Source organism: Balearica regulorum, chromosome 1, assembly GCF_011004875.1.
Source record: "Balearica regulorum gibbericeps isolate bBalReg1 chromosome 1, bBalReg1.pri, whole genome shotgun sequence".
NCBI classification, from domain to species: Eukaryota; Metazoa; Chordata; class Aves; order Gruiformes; family Gruidae; genus Balearica; species Balearica regulorum.
Genome location: NC_046184.1, coordinates 203,671,357 through 203,687,996, shown reverse-complemented (window position 1 = coordinate 203,687,996; position 16,640 = coordinate 203,671,357). Strand labels below are relative to the sequence as shown.

Below are 16,640 nucleotides of genomic sequence, written 5' to 3'. Positions count from 1 at the left end.
GGGCCAGCCAGCGGCCCCCGCGCCGGGCGCCCCCCGAGCAGGAGGCGGTGCGGGCGGGCCCGCGCAAGAGGGCTGCGCGGCTCAGGCTGCCTCGGTCAGATACGGTGCGGGCGGGCTCAGGAGGGGCGGAGCCGGCGGCGGAGAGTGATTCGGGCGGGCGTAACTCCCAACTTTTGTTTGGTGTGTTGTGTGAGTTAGTTTCCGCCGCCGGGACAGAGGCGCCGGCCGGGCTGGGCCGGGCTCGGGAAGCGCCGCACGATCAGAGTTGTTTTGCCAGTTGCTGCGGCCGGGTCGGTTTCCCTGTCGAGGGGTGAGAAGCACCGGCGACAGCAGGACGAGCCGCGGCCCAGCGAGCGGGGCATGCGGGGCTGGGAATCTGGGCTCTGAGTCGCCGAGCCCCGCCAGGGAAGCGCCGGGGGATCCCGACGGAGCCATGGATCCTGGGCAGCCTCAACCGCAGCAGCCGCCGCAGGCAGCGCAGCCCCCGGCCTCGCAGCAGCAGCCGCCGCCGCCGCAGCCCCCGGGCGCGGTGTCGGGGGCCCCGGCCGGCGCGGCGCAGCCCCCGGGCGCAGGGCCCCCTCCGGCAGGGCACCAGATCGTCCATGTGCGGGGCGACTCGGAGACCGACTTGGAGGCGCTGTTCAACGCCGTGATGAACCCCAAGGGCGCCAACGTGCCGCACACGCTGCCTATGCGGCTTCGGAAGCTGCCCGACTCCTTCTTCAAGCCGCCCGAGCCCAAGGCCCACTCCCGCCAGGTGAGGGGGAGGGGGCGGCCGCGTCGCGGGCGGGCGGGGGGCGGCCCGGCCCGGCCGTGCGCTCCCGCTCCCCCTCCCTCGCCGCCGCCGAGCTCCTCCCGGGGGAGGTGTGTGGGGGAGGGGGCCGGGGCGGGAATCCGCCCTCCACGGGGCTGAGCGGGGCTGGGGGCGCCGGGCCGGGGCGGCTGGGCTGTTCGCTACTTTTCTTCCTCCCTCGCTTTGCTCCTCGCTCTTCCTCCTCCTCCCCCCCCTTTAGTTAGTTGTTCTTCCCCAGGGGCGCGGGCGCCGCACGGCCCCTCTCCCTCGCCTCAGGGCGCTGAGGGGAGCCGGCGGGAGGGCGGGAGGCAGGCCCTTGGCTCCGGCCCGGTCTCCGGCGGGGCCTCGGACTCCACATCCGCTCCTTGGCGAGACCCGCCGCCGATTTCTCGGCCTCGCCGGGAAGGCGGCAGTGGGGGGAGCCCCTAAAACTTATGTGAAAACGCTTTGCGTGGAAGACGGGCAGGATTTCGCTTTGAGGTCTAATCCTCCTACGTCGTGGCGCTGCCCGTCTGTTGAGGGGGGTAACGAGGTAGTGCCAGGCTTCCCCCCGTCAGACAACATGGATGTAGCTCTTCCACCATTTCATCTCTGCGCAGGGTTGAGTAGGATTAACGCCCCCCCACACACTTCAGAAGTTAATTCCCGAGCCGCCCTTCAGGTCTGACGGCGTCGAGGGTCCGCCGAGTTAACCGCCTGGTTAAGCCTGGGCGGGAGCCCAGGGCTTTAAACTGTGAAGCCGGGGGCTGCGGGGGCCCCGGCGGTGCCGGCCCAGGGGATGCGGGGCAGGGCCGGCGCTCGGCCTCCGGGAGCCTTTGGTCTTTAAGCAGAGCGACTTTTGTGCCAAGACCTAAGTGTTGGTGCAAATATGACTGAAAGTTAATGTTTAGGCTGCTGTTACCAACTTTTTGGAAGGAGGCTGTGCCTGCTCGAGTGTTTTATTAAGTAATGAACTTTGTTGCTAAGCTATAAAATGAGTTTTATTATTGGCTATTGTCACTTTATCTGTGTAGCCAGTAGGAGTGAAACTTGCTCTGTGTACTGGTGCCTGGTACTCCTGTTGTTAAGGGTCTGTCAACATTTCCATTATTAAACTTCTGTTTTGAAGGATTTATAACTTGGCTTCAGAAGTTCACTCCAGGCTGAACCTTGGCACGTACTCTTGCAGCCGAGGAGTTAATTCATTTTCCAAATACTCGAAAAATCAGTCTGGCCTTCATATATTGCAAGGCTGAAAAGAAAGGGGTGGGGCTGAGTTGCTTCTGTACTTTTACTCGCTTCTGCCTTGCAGACCTTTAATAACATACTGAAATCCAGCGAGGAATAAGGTTATTAAGTTTAGTTTTTTCTAAGTTGTGCAAATCTTATCGCAGTTCCATTGTGCACAAATGTGAACTGGTATACATTCAGCTAACACTTGGTTTTTGTCTTGTTAAATACGGTAACTGCTGTTCAATAGCTATCGCATTTTAAATGCACTTAACGTGTGTGATGTTCATACAATTTGTACTTTGAAGCTTAGCATAATCTTACTTGTGTATGTTGCTCTTCATCTGTAATGCGTATTTAGTTGGGTCACCCTTCCTTGTGCCTGTCGATGGCTCCTAAAACATAAACTTGAAATTTCATTTTCCTTTTTGTTTAGTTGTGCCACAAAAATATTATGTTTAACAGAAAAGTTCTTTAAGTTTTTGTAATTCTCCCCGTTTCTGAAGAATTAAAATGCCTCAAATTCAGTTGATTTGCAACTTGCATATTTTGTTCAAATCTAAATCTAAGCTAATTAATTTCCAATTTAATATATGAAACTTCACATGTGCTTGCGTACAGATGTACTGAAACAGAATTGTCAGTTTCCATAAGAGTATATAAATGGGGCCTCGTGTATGGTGCAATACCTTGTGTAGAGAGGTGTGGCAAGGGCTGATACATGCATCTTATTACAGGTGTCCATGTTGTTCTGGTCTACCTACAAAATAAATTAATTGGTAAATATATAAAAAAAGGCCAATATTACTTTAATTCATTTTTCAGAGCTGCTTTTTCTGTTTCACATTGGACACGTATTTACTACTGGCAAAGAAGTTCTATGTGGTTATGACTGGTAACTCTGGTGAATGGTTTTGTGAGTCACTTCTGATTGACTGGTTCAACAGTTTGCTGAAGCTTTGCTTTGGATAAAGCATGGACAAACTGCTTAGAAACTTCTGATACCCTTAAAGTGCAGTTGTGTGTGGGTTAGGAAATTTTGTGTTCAGTCTTGTTGTAAAGGAATTTTTTTTTATGGTTGAGTTCAGGAGTCTTGCTCCATTGGAACTCACTGCTGTCATTTGGCATTTCTTTGTTGCTTTTCTCCTTGTGTAATCATTTAAACTCCTGCAGAGGGTGTATGTGTGGGTATCTTTGCACCCCCACACCCCCATTTCAAAAGGAGAGTGGGAAATTAACTCCTCCAGCAGAAAGTGGGTGTGATGGTAATGGGTGGGTGCAGTCCCGTAACGATCCATGCAATATGCTGTATGAGGTCTGCTGACTGCGGGCATGTTTTTTTCTTAACCCTGCACCAAGGGGTAAGAACTTTAGTTTTCAAAATAAAACTAAAGGCATGTAGCACATACTTACAGTTAATATTTCTTGAATTACCCAAGGGGTTTTGTGATGTTAATTAACCTACCTACTTGGAGGTTCTCTTAACAGTAACAACTGGAAAATAAGCAGAACTTTAGAATGACTAACTTCTGAATTTCTTCTGAAAGATTCATTTAAAGTGAAATGTCTTCTGACAGCTGCATTTCTGCTGAAATATAAGAATCTTAATGAGAATAATTTTGCTCCTGGCAGGCCAGCACTGATGCAGGGACAGCAGGCGCCCTGACCCCTCAGCATGTCCGAGCTCATTCCTCTCCAGCATCACTGCAGCTGGGAGCTGTTTCTCCAGGGACGCTTACACCCTCTGGAGTAGTGACTGGACCTGGAGCTCCATCTTCTCAACATCTCCGCCAGTCTTCATTTGAGATCCCTGATGATGTACCTTTGCCACCAGGTTGGGAGATGGCTAAGACACCATCTGGACAGAGATACTTTCTTAAGTAAGTAAAACTTGTTTTCAGTTAGCTGTATCTCTGGCATTTTTTGTTGGATTTTGGTTGGTTGGTTTTTTACAGTCTTTGAATTTTAGTAAATTTCATTGTGTTTAAAATACATACTTTAAAAAACTATGCCTCTGTTTTTAAGTAGGAGATCCTACCACTTCAGTATTTATCCCGTATCAACTCTCTACTGAGAGAAAACTGTATGGCACTCTGTGAGTATTTATCCTATACTATTCTTAGCTGAAGAATGTTGTCCATTATTTTGTACACTGAAAATCAATGAAATGGGCATAGTGATTTTTAAACAGCGTGACTCTTGGATTTGGTGAATCTTGCCAGAGTTCTTATGCAGGTCAAAATACATTTTACCTCATTTTTTTTGATACAGATGTAAAAATATAGAGTGAGTTTAGAAACTATTGTAGTGAGACTATATCAGGACTTCTTATTTTTTGAATAAGGACAATTGTGTAATTGTGCAATCAAAATATTTTTACCTACTCTCTACTCATGGGGAAATTTAATATATGTGTTTGATTGCAGTATTTGGGTCTGTAGCTCTTAATGCATCTACCTTCCCTGCAGTGAAAGAGAAATTGCAGAACTTCTAGCGTCGTTTTCATGTTCCTACAGCTGTAGCTTTTTCACAAAGTGAAATTAGTATCACCTTCTCTATAACTGAAAAGAGGTTACACTTGCCAGCCATCTGATGCCTAGTCCGTCAGGGAACATTTTCTTTTATGCTGCATAGTTTTCTAAAACAGCAGGAGCTTGTCCTTCTTACTGAAAGTGTGCCCACCAAGACACATAATTGGCCCTCAAATATTTTGACTATATTTTGAACATTTTATTTAACTGCAAGTCTCTAAATAACCCATTATATGTCATTTTCAGGGCTGGGAGAGGGGAGGGGCAGCACAGTGTGCCATTTATGTAAAACTTGTTTCAGCCAAGAAAAACATCTTTATCCCTACCTTTCTTGCTAAAACATTGTCATTAATATGTGTGTTTGATTAAAATACTTGAGTTTGTAGCTTCAAAAACAAATTTACATTGTCTGCAGTGAAAATGGAACTGGCAGAACTTCTTAAAACTGTTTCTTGTTCCTATAGCGATGGTGTTTGCATACAGAGAAATTATTATGACTTTTTTTAACCGAAGAGCGGTTACAGCAGTTGTCTGACATTATTGGAGCCTGAAGGTTACTTTTTGAAAACAATCATTCTATATTAGGAATGCGAAACTGAGCATTAGTTATAGATCTTGAAGATGTGATATTTTCTTTGGTGAAGTTTAACAAAGTAGCGTATTCTAGAATGTGAACTCTTCAGTGGGCACAAATAGATTTATTTTTTTTAACTGTGTAAGTTTATGCCATTTGAGAACTGTAGCTCATTGGACCTTGAGAAAAGCACAGACTGAGTTTTGAAATGAAAAGCAAACTTTGTTTTGACCGCCCTAGTGAGAGTTCCTAAGGAGCAGCTTATAAAGCATGAAAAATAGGTATTTGAATTTTAAGTTTTACTGTCACAAGTGTTTGTTTTTGATAACACTGTCAATTTTACAGAAAGTAGAACAGTTTTAAGAGCCTTCATGCTCTTTTAATCAATTTTTAAAATTATGCTCATTCAGGTGAAATCAGAGTGAAAGATACGTTCTTGGAAAGCTTTTCTGCAGTTTCATTATTACCACAAAAAAAATCTTTTCCTTTTTTTCTGCAAGTTTTTTGTGGGGTTTTTTGTTGTTTTTTGTTTTTTTTGTCCTTTCTTAGTGTCCTGGTATCCATTTCAAAGAGTCAGGTTTCAGCAAGAACAATAAAGAGCCTGAGACTGGAAAGTACACACAAGTCTGGCAAACTCATCTGCATGAGCAAGATCGTTTGTTCTCAAGCAGACATCCAAAGTAAATGATTGAAAGAGCTGCTAGCTGTGAAGGATGTGTCTTGAAGGGGAAAGGAGTGGAAACAAACCAGGTTGTTAGGAAGAAAAATAAAGGCTGTACTTTTTGAACCTCTCCCTGCTGGGTCACATGCTGACCTTGGGAGATTTTAAACAGCTTAATGGGCTGTTTTCTTTTGGCTTTCCTTGGGTGATGCTGTGGTATGGGAGAGTCTAATGAGGACAGTTCTGAAGGCTCTGTTCACACTTGAAGAACATTTGTTGTTCCTAAAAGATGGTTTAATACTTTCTGCAGGTGAGATTCACCAGCTTCATTTGAGTTCATGAAGACTTGTAAAAAACATTTCAAGTACCAGCAAAATGTTTGCTTTGTATGTTCAGGAAATCCAAAGAAATGTAAGAATTATTTTTGAGTAGCAGGTTTGTATTTCGGAAGTTTTTTTCAGTGTTGAGTACTAAGTTCTGTTTTGTACCAACAAGCCCTGTTAAAACTCACATCTTGTCTAGTTAGACCTTCAACATTTGCTCGAAGCGTGAGTACTGAGATTCCTCATACTAAATACATTTAACGTGGTTCCTTCTACCATATGCAGATTTTTGGTGTCTCTTCCAAGTATTCAGCTTTTCTGTTGGATTGGCTGCATTGCTCTATGTTTCCATTTGCTCTGTTCTGTAGCCGCTCCATGAACAGTTTGGTAATCAGGCTCTAGAAGGATCTTTGCAGGATAGGTAACAATATTAGATTTTTTCCAGATGTCAGTAAGCCTTATGGTTATAGTTATCATAATATACTACAGTGCAAACAGAATAATATAAAATTGAGTATCATACTTGATACAGTCTGGAATATAGTCACTTCCACTAATCAATGGGTCAAGCACTGCAAGTGTAGTAGTTTGTACAAAGAAATGAAAATAGCGTGTATAGGAGAGAAAATGTTTGTCTGTATGTATAGATATATGCACAGAGTTATTTGGCCTGATATTTTATATACACACTACACGTATCTGTACATATTAAAGGCAGGTGAGAGTGGTAGTGTAAGATCTGAACCAGAACTGCTCTTGTAAATCAGTCTGCCGTCTAGATAGATAGACCCCTTTATGTATGAATGCCCAACATATGATTTGCCAGAATTCTGCTCATTAGCGTTCATCTCACTGTTATGAGTAGGACTCCCAAGTATAATTTTCCATTAGTGAAAATGCAGATGATTTTGACCAGTGAGTTAAGACACGCTCGCTATACAGCTGGTAAAACTAATTCTGTTTTTTACTGAAACTGCTACTTAAATAGAACTCAGAAGTTAAGACTTGCCTGGTTAATAAGTGGTCATATCTGAGTCATCTCAGCATTGCTGTGCGGTACACTTTAGTCCATTCTTAAACATGGAGTGAAAAAGACTCTTGGTTTGTGTGGCGATGTCAACTGCATTGCTTTTTAACCGCTTCCTGTTAGCCAGCTGCTGGCTGACATTTCAGTGAACTATGGAGAAAGATAGGGGATCGCTCTCTAGGCAAAAGATAATATGCCATGGGAGTAGCAGACAACAGCTTGCAGGAAGAAAAAATAAGTTTTGCTCAATTTTAGAATTACTCTCATATCATTTTAACTTAGCGTTATTCTTTTAATTTTTACAAAGCTTGTGTAATGCTCCTTCTCATTTTGTAGTGTGAGGAAAAGTTAACTGATTGTCTAGCAAACAAGTCTAGCAATTATTTTTTCTACAGGAAGTAGTTCTTGCAAGCAGTTTATCAACAACTTCCTATTTTTTTCTGGGAAGTGTTGAATGACTTCCTGAAGGAGGCCAAGGTGGTTTTCATCAGTATCTGTGGGTGTGTTTGAGGTGTTTACCCATCTGGCCAAAACCTTAAAAATGGATTGGTGTTACACATTTCTTATGTGCTCTATACAGCAGTATGGCTTTGGATGTTACGAAACCAAATAATTTTAAAATAACGGGGAATTTTGTTGCTATGCTTTTTTTTTTTCCTTATGTCGCACGTGAAGAATATCCAGTAGCACTGTTAAAATTTCTCTTGCATCCTATTTTTACTCCTGACTGGAACCACTCACTACACCAATGTCATCTGTTCCCCTCCTTCTTCTCTCTTCCCCACCATGCCAAAGTACTCTTAGTCTTAGGGACTTCCAGGGTAGATGATGTTTATTGGAAAATCTGTTGCCACAGTTGCATATTTGATTGAATACCTTAATTTACTGAGGAAATGCATATTCAGAATCATCAGTTAGTGTGAGTTCTTGTGTTTATGGTTCTATAGTTCAGGCTAGTTTATCATTTAAAGAGCTGTATTGTTGGAAACCAAAACTGCAACCACTGCTTTTGATGGGTTTGTCCACTTTTCCATGCTTTTTATACTAAAAAGCAGTTGAAGATTTTTCTGATTGCTAAACTTTGTAATACGTCTAATTAATTTCAATTTTATATTGATGATTTCTGAGTGTTTATGAAAATATAAGATTGACAAAAGAAAAAAGCAATGAAATTTGTGCAGGGGAAAATGGGCACTGTCAATTTCAGAACATAGCTGGAGGAAAGAAGTATTTGTTAAAACACTTCTAGAGTAAAACATGCTGTGACGTCAACTTAAGATTTTTTTTGACTTGGAAGACAGTCATAGTACTAAGCGTGTATCTTTCCTTCTACCTCTTACTTGCAGTCCTGGGAAAAAACAATGATACAAACTTTTTGATTTGCAGTTGTACTAAAGATTTCTGTGTCTTTAAAAGGGCGGAGGAAGAATAAGGGTGCAAAGCTGCCTTATTTGTGTTAGCACTGAGACTGAGCGGGGAGGAGGATTGAAAGTACATCCTCAGCTCTCTGAATTCAGCCAGCTTAGTGGGTGAGCATCAGTGAAAGCGATGGCACATGGTGCTTTTCTTGTGTTTAGTTTTGTTTTGCTTAAGAGAAGTTGCAAACAATGATATCCATGCATTCAATACCCTGCCGTAGAAGGTGATTTTTATAAGACTATTCCAAAAACAGTTTAATAGATGTGATTTCAGGTAACCCAAAAACATACCCTGTGGCTTTCACTAATGCATTTTCTTTTTATTTATAAGCATATTGGCATTTATTATCTTCAGATTAAAATAGAACTGGGGAAAAAATAGGATCTGTGGCAACTAGTTGTAAGTTAATAACTAAATCATGTCTGAGGATTTTCTTTTTTTTTTTTAGATCGGCTGTTGATCTGTACCTTTCTTCCTCCCACAGGCTTTGCCTTTCAATATATCTATCATAAAAATAATCTTTGTGCTTTATAGTGTCTGATTTGGTGCCTATTGATATCTTTCCGTATACTCTAAAAAGCACTGGATTAAACCTTTACTGCGAGCTTCTAATATTGTAGGGAGGTATGCACCAGATGTAGAAAACATAATGTGAATATAATTCTTACAAATCTAAATAGGATATGAATATACATGCAACGAAGAGATGGCAATTGCATACTCAAAAAAAATAATAAGGTTGTATTAATGCAACGTTCATTAAGGAAGAAAAATATATTTAAGTAGCAAACATATAAAAGTAAACCTTTCAACTTCCCTTATGTAATTGGTCAAAATTACTTCTGATTTAGCTGTTGAGAACACTCGTGTAGTTTTGGTTTATATGCCTTAAACACCTAATACTGTTTTATAGCAATGCTTTCCTGTCTCCTGAATCAAATTTGAGATCAGTTTTATCTTACTGTGGTCTGAAAACTTTGTATTATGTTGAAAATTGTGATTGTGACTGAGATCTTTATTAACTAGTCTTTTATAATGAGAACTCTTAGAGTCTCTCTGATCAGTAATAAGAAGAGGCTTCTGATACAGATTTAATCAGAGTGTAATGTTTAAAAAAGATGCTTCTGCAATTTTGCTTATTAAAGATTTTGTCATGTTGTATCTGGTTAGAAGTAGTAGCATCAAGCTCTGTGGGAGCAACTACACCGCTATGGAACCACTTCTATTTTCTCAGGTCTTGACCTCTTGTAAAGACAAACAAGAATTTGACACAAATCAAGATGATGTCTTCTGGACTCTCTTATGGTTTTGACTTTCTTCTGTATGTTGAAGATGGCAAAGAATTATAGTTGTGGTTTTTTTAGTAGTCATCTGGTTTGTAGCATGGGGTAGTCTGTAACCCATCAGTCACATCATGGAAATTCCTGTTCGATAGAAAGCAGTAAAATAATAAGATAATATTAATTTGAAAGTTCCCATGAAAGCAAGACAGGCACTACCCGATGAGTTTTTGCAAAAAAATACTTGTAATGGGTAAATGCAATTGAACTGATCAGTGGTGTATGTGGGTAAAATCATACCTACTTTTACAAGATTCGTCTCTTACTCTCTTTCCTCTTCTGGAAATGGAAATAAAAAAGTCAGTACTTTTTAAAATTCCAAATATAAAACCTCCATTTATAGTTTGCTCAGTTTCCCTCTGCAATTGTGGCACAACAGCTGCAAATTTTTAAAAGCTGACAGAGCAAACAAAGTGGATTTTTCACTTACTTTATCCATTTTTACAATAGACTTTCAGAAAAACTAACTTATTAGCACTGGGAATGCTGAAATATTTAACTGCGGGACCTAAATTGGGTCACATGTAAAATTAAAGCAGAGTTCTTAGTTTGCTCGTAAAGAAACATTTTCACATATCGGACATAAACAGTTACTGGATGCACACAGGAGAGCAAGATAAGTTACTCAAAGTTGAGATACAAGATTAACTGTTAAAACTAGTCTGATATTAACTACAAGCAATTTTTTTCAGGGTCTGGATTAAGACTAGACATACTGTAACCAACCAAAGAAAAAAAAAACAACCAAAAGTGAGGTTGAGAGCTATAGAGAGATGTCAGCCAAAACTAGAGATGTTTCTCTTCTTTTTATATGTGGCCAGACACTGCATGTGTTTATCTTCATAGCTGGGAACAAATTCAGATGATGTAATTAGATTTAGTTTAACCTTTTGAAACTGATAGCTCCTCAGTTCTACTATTAACTTTGTATCCTTGTATTTTTATAAATTCCAACATAGTTGCATTTACTGTTTGTATAAGCCAAACATACATATGCAGTAAAACTCATTAATGGTGGAACTCAGTCTTTCACTATTTATGTAAACATTGTTCCCTCTTTTAAGGTGTCGTTGTGGTCCTCCCACCAAGCTGTGCATGATTATGTAAACCCTAATATTTAAATGTCTCAGTTTCTCTTGTAAATTCTAAAGAAAATTTCACTTGGCTGAATGCAGGAAATTTACAGGAGATTTCTATGAGTAGCAGTCGTTTGGCAGGTGCCCCTAGGACGTGGTCAGGATACCATGGAGTTGACCCAAGAGAAAGACAGAATTGTCTGTAGGGGAAATTTGACAGCCTGGGGGTTAGCATAATGTGAAACAAAATTCTTGGGAGGAGGCTGTGTATTGGAATGTTAACAGATAAATGCCATGTAATGGCAGGACATGCTCTCACAAACACCTTGCTAAAACTCATTTTGATGTAAGACTGTATTGGGAAATTTACCACATAGATAAACTATATTTTTTGTTAAATATTTAAATAGGAATGTGAGCATGGGGGAAAAGTGTCTTTATAATGAAAGTGGTACCTAATTGCTATTTTTTGGTAAATAAAACTTAAGTTTTATTTGGAGAACAGGAGTTTTTGAAAGGCTTCACTAAGCTGTGTCGCTGTTTCATGGCGTCCTGAAGTGCTTCTTGGAGTTTGTTTTCTGGGATTCACTCTGCTGATGTTTTATTTGGCTTTTAACTAAGTTACTTCAGGCTGTGTTTCAGGCAAGTACAGCTAGGTTTTCTAAATTGCTGTTTAAGTCAAGCTAATAATATAAAGCTGCCTTGTAAAGTAAGACTTTTACCAGTATACTGCGTGTCAGTCATGCCAGTTGCTAGGGAAACAAAGCTGTCTTGAAAACAGTCTTGGACTTTGCTTTAATTTCACTAATGAGACTTTGCTCCGTCATAGTGAAAGACCAGATCCCTTTTGTTGAGTCTCTGACGTGCTGTTTAAATCAGTGTTAGTGGTTAAGTTTAGTTATTGATTATTACATTGAGGTTGTGAAGCCATTTTTTTTTTTTCTGCTGAACTGTTTTATAGGAAAGTCAAGTAAAGGTCATTTACTATTGCTAGTTTGTCTCCAATAGGTTCTGATTCATGGAGAGCTTTGTTGGAAGTCTGTCTGCACTACACAAGTTTATTTAAATAGTGTTACTGCTTTAAGAATGCCTTTCCCGTTCTGATTACGTGTTGTAACTGAAATGCTAAGTAAACTTTTTGCCTTTTCCGGATGTGTTGTAAAATTAGACATTTATGACATAATAAAACATTATCTGAAAGCAAACAAGCATGGGTTGTATAGGCAAAAATGGATTTTGTTGGGTTTTTTTTTTTTGGCTAAAGGAGAAAAAACGCAACTCAGGCATATTTTCTAATAGGATTTCACTTCTCAGTTTTGGGGTTTTTCTTCTATTTGAAAAGCTGGATTGGCAAGTCCTCTGCAATTACTTTAATTCCAACATTTATATAGTCTCTTTAGAATGGTGAGAAATAGAGTAAAAGAGAAATTTCTTTCCATATTTACTGACTGTTCTGATGGTATAGTTAATATCGCTGGTAGACCTAAATATCCAATGCACACATAATTCGGTGGTGATTTTTTTTTTTTTATTTACAAAACCTTTGTAATTGTCAGAGTAACCATGTTTCCATGAGCAAAGGGTATAAAATGAGATATGCTTAAAAAGGTGTAATCTGACATATAAAAGGCTGTTACAAAGAAAAGGTGAAAGGACTTGGAAGGATGTTCTATGCCCAACTTCATAGGCCATTTTTGTATGTATATATGAAAAACATATTTGTAGGAAAAAAAGTCATACTGTACTTTAATTGGAGTTTACCTGTCCATTGACTTCTGTGCTGGTGTTTGAGTCAGGATGAATTACACTTGTTTAACAATAAAAAAATTTAAATACTTCCAGTCTTCGGTGAAAACAGTTAATAGCACATTCCATGGTTACAGGGCTTTGTACGCATGAGCCTGACTATGCTAAAACTGCCTGTGTTCTAGTTCATGTATGGATAGATTTTTGATAGCTTTGTTACGCTGCTCTTGACATAATTGTACATATTTATCATCAATGTAGAGCCATATTTCATTTTCCTACCGTCTGTCCCTGAACACATGCACACTTAATTTCCATCTGTGTATGTCACTTAAACTCACTAGCTAGACAAGTTTAACATATGGACTGAAGTAAGTGTTCCCTTTTCTAACTGGTCTTTCAGGCTTTCACTTTTTATGGGAATCTTATTCTGAAACTATCCTAAAGCAGGCCCAAGATATTGGGACCAAATAATTACTAGGTAACAGAGGATACTGTTATAATCTGTATGCTTGTGGGCTTTTGTTTAGTTGTTAGGGGTTTTTTTTGGTGGGTTTTTTTTTTTTTTTAAACCGTAATGACTAATAACTGGAAAAAATCTATTGGATATTTCACAATATCCTGATAATAGAGTCACTGGCTAGGCATAAGGAAGAGAAAATGTGAAACAGACCTTAGCATAAACAGTTCATTAAGAACTAACATTTACTATCCCTATTAACAAGGTCAAAGGAAGTCTTAATTATATTCTTTTAAAAAATAGTTTGCAATTCAAATTTGTGCCCATTTTTTATCAGTGTTAGATGGGTCTTGACATGATCAGCTTTGTATTATAGAGATTTGTTGATGAACTTGGACAGTTCATTGTTTTCTTAATGAATAAAATGTCAGTTGTATGTGGTAAAGTCTCCAGGAAAAATGAATTTTAATGCAGTTTCATAGTTGTAGTACCCATTGTCCAACTTCTGGTTTTAAGGTTGCATTGGAATAGGGAGGGGGGGAAGCAGAAGGGGGACCTTTTTTTTTTCTTCTGGTGCAACTATTTGTGTGGCTTTTGCTCAGGGCTGCAATTTGAATCCTGTTTATGCGGTGATGGTGAGCAGCACAGAGATTGCGTGTGAACTTTAATTGATTCCTCCACTCTGCAATCCTGTTGGAGTAGGAGTGTAGACCCTGGTCTGTGCCAAGATTTGCCCTTTTAAAATGGCCTCAAATACTTGCTCTGTGAAACTGAAGGGGGAGGATTTTAAGTGCTTTCTAAGCCAAGGTAACAGCTAACTTACCAAATAGTTGAGGGAATTGCAATAAAGTGTGAATTACTGGCTTTTGTAATGGATGATTTTTATGTAAATAAATTTGTGGGAAGAAGTCTCTTACCCTCACAAGAAGCCATTGAGCTCTTGTTTTGTACATGCAGAACAAGTTTGTTTGTATGGAATTTATTTGGAATACAGGAGATTCTGGTGTGCCAGGACCTGTACATAATTTGCCTATAACTTTGAAAAATTCTTTATATGAAACATATAAGCACACTACAATTTTCCTAATGCATGATGCTTTTACTGCATAACTAACTAACTAGCTTCTGTCCAATTTCTACAGATAATTATATTTGATCGTTATTACTCTTACCTGCAGTTGTGATAGGAAGTTTCAAGAGCTTACAATACTAACCATTGTTACATACCCACCGTTGATTAAAATATTCCAGCCCCACCTACCACATGTGGGTAGATATGCATGTACTCTGTCTCTCTTCATTTAGTCAAACTGCAAAATACACCCTCTGCAAAAGGAGTAGATGCACATGTTCTTTTATTGTATAGGATGCTGTTCAGTTATTGACTTCCAGCTAAAAAATTGTTCGTCTGTCTTACAAGCTGCAGAAAAATCAATAAGATGCAAATTCTTGGAAGCAATTTCTTTATCAAACTGATGAGTCCAAAAAGAAGAAGTTTTATTAAATGAAGATATGCAGACTCCAGTGCAGCAGCAACTGGTGCTGTTGCATTGTGCTTCATAAAACAGTCTTGTCGTTCTCACTTCATTAGGACTAGCAGCTTTTCATTTAGGTTAGTACATCACTTGAATACTGTTTGAGGCAATATTTCTGCTGAAGTAAAAAACCCAAGCATTTCTTTGTCAAAGCTATTAGGCTGTTTAGCTCATGGTCCTGCCTAGCATTTTAGGTGAGCTGAGGATTTCCTAGCTGTTACCCTTCTAGTGGATCATACAGAGCCAATATTTGGCTTTTGATGGACATAGCAAGGCTGAACTGTGTAATCAGATGATAATGTTGTGTTGTTTCATATAGGTATCTTTTTGTGTAATATATCTAAACTGTACTTATAATGATTAGGTGAAGGAAAAAATTCAGATGATGATGTGTGGCTAAAGTGTAAGTAAAAAATAGGAATACTGGCAGTAGAGAGGCAGTAGAAGTAGCTATACTGTTCTCCCTAAGTTTTCATCTGCTGTTCTTGGTACGATGTTCAGTTTTAAAACCTAGCAAGTGCTGGGCCCTGCCAGCTTTGCTCTTGTAAGAGAGCTTCTTAGCAGCATCTGTTTAAACTGTTTATATTGATTCAAACCAAGTGCCTGTCCAGATCAGTATCTTGTCAGTGGTGGTCATGAGCAAATTTCTTAGAAGGACTAAGAACAGGGCAAGCACGTGTGATACTCTCTCTGAGAACTCTCCCAGCTTCCAACTGTCCTCCAAGGCTTGTGCTGTCTCTTCTTGAGGCCACAGAAACTTTTAGCATCTGCTGCATGCTTTGGCAAGGAGTCTTGCTGGTTGTCTGTCCACTGCACGAAGAAATGCCTCATTCTGTTTTAAGCTTGGCTCCCATCAGCTTCATTCAGTGGTGTCCAGTTCTTATTTTGGAAGTGACAATGAACAGTTGATGCATATTTGTTCTGCTCAAGTTTGATACCATTTCCTCTGGAAATTACCTCTCTTGAAATTTGAAGAGCCCTAACCTGCTGGGTCTTCCTGGGATAGAAACTTTTTTCAGTGATCCCTGCAGCTCTTCTGTAAGCCTTTTCCAATTTTTGTTATTTTTCAGATGAAAGGTTTAGAATGTTTTACTACAACACCATTCTGAACCTTTCATCTAAATAAAATAAAATAAAAAAAATTCAATGTATTCCTTCTGCTATTTGCCCTTTCACTATATACTTTTCTTTTTGCAGTTCTTTGCATTTAGCAGTTGACCAAGGGTAAATTTGTGTCATTGGGAAACTTTGTTGTGCTGCTCTTCTTTTGCATAGATCGTAGTGTATAGGCCCCTGTGGATGTTGACCAGAGGCTTATTTCAGTTGCAGAAGCTGCTGATTCCTACCTCCTGGTTTTTTTCTTACTGGTAATTGTTTGTTCATGTCATATCAGGACCTTATCCTGTAGCTCCTGTTCCTAATCAGGTCTTCTAGTCATCAGTTTCTGGAACTTAATGCCTGCTATGATTACTGTGTCTCCAGAAGTTGAGTCTCTTGTATGAACTTTGGGATGAAAATACTTCTGTTGGTGCATTCATCTTGGAAGGGAAAGGTCACTTGCACTTGCTTCCGGCTTATGTCTGGGAGCTGCTCCAACAAAATGGAAGTATGCTGGCAGGATAAAATGATGCTTGTGTATGTCATTAAAAAAAAAAAATCCAAGTGAGATTTATTTCTTGAATAAAATATCTTGTCCTGTGGGTGATACTACACATGCATGTAGGTTTTTAATTGAATGGATGTGTCATCAGAGAAGTAAGCAATGCCAAGGTATTTTGAAGACAGGTTATGTTTCTTCATATACTTGGTTCCAGCAATGCTGAAAGAATATTGATTTCAACCTTGTTTGGGAATTGTCATTTCATATTCTACTTATAAGTTTAGTTACAAAATTGCTTCTGTCAATACCATGCCTTACTTCCTACTATCTCAGTACCAGATGCTTA

At 39.9% G+C, this 16,640-nt stretch overlaps 1 protein-coding gene across 8 annotated transcripts in view; it reads left to right on the top strand.

The window, feature by feature from the left end:
* Nucleotides 1-116: 116 nt before the first annotated feature.
* Nucleotides 117-16,640, top strand: part of YAP1 (Yes1 associated transcriptional regulator) — a 92,405-nt gene continuing 75,881 nt past the window's right edge. For 2 of the 8 annotated variants that reach the window (XM_075742329.1, XM_075742330.1), the window contains exons 1-2: nt 124-757; nt 3,635-3,882. In XM_075742329.1, the coding sequence (XP_075598444.1) occupies nt 434-757; nt 3,635-3,882 (572 nt within the window). In that variant the 5' untranslated portion in view covers nt 124-433. Of the gene's footprint in view, nt 758-3,634; nt 3,883-16,640 lie in introns of all 8 variants that reach the window. The other 6 variants (XM_075742332.1, XM_075742333.1, XM_075742334.1 and 3 more) reach the window with 6 other exon arrangements.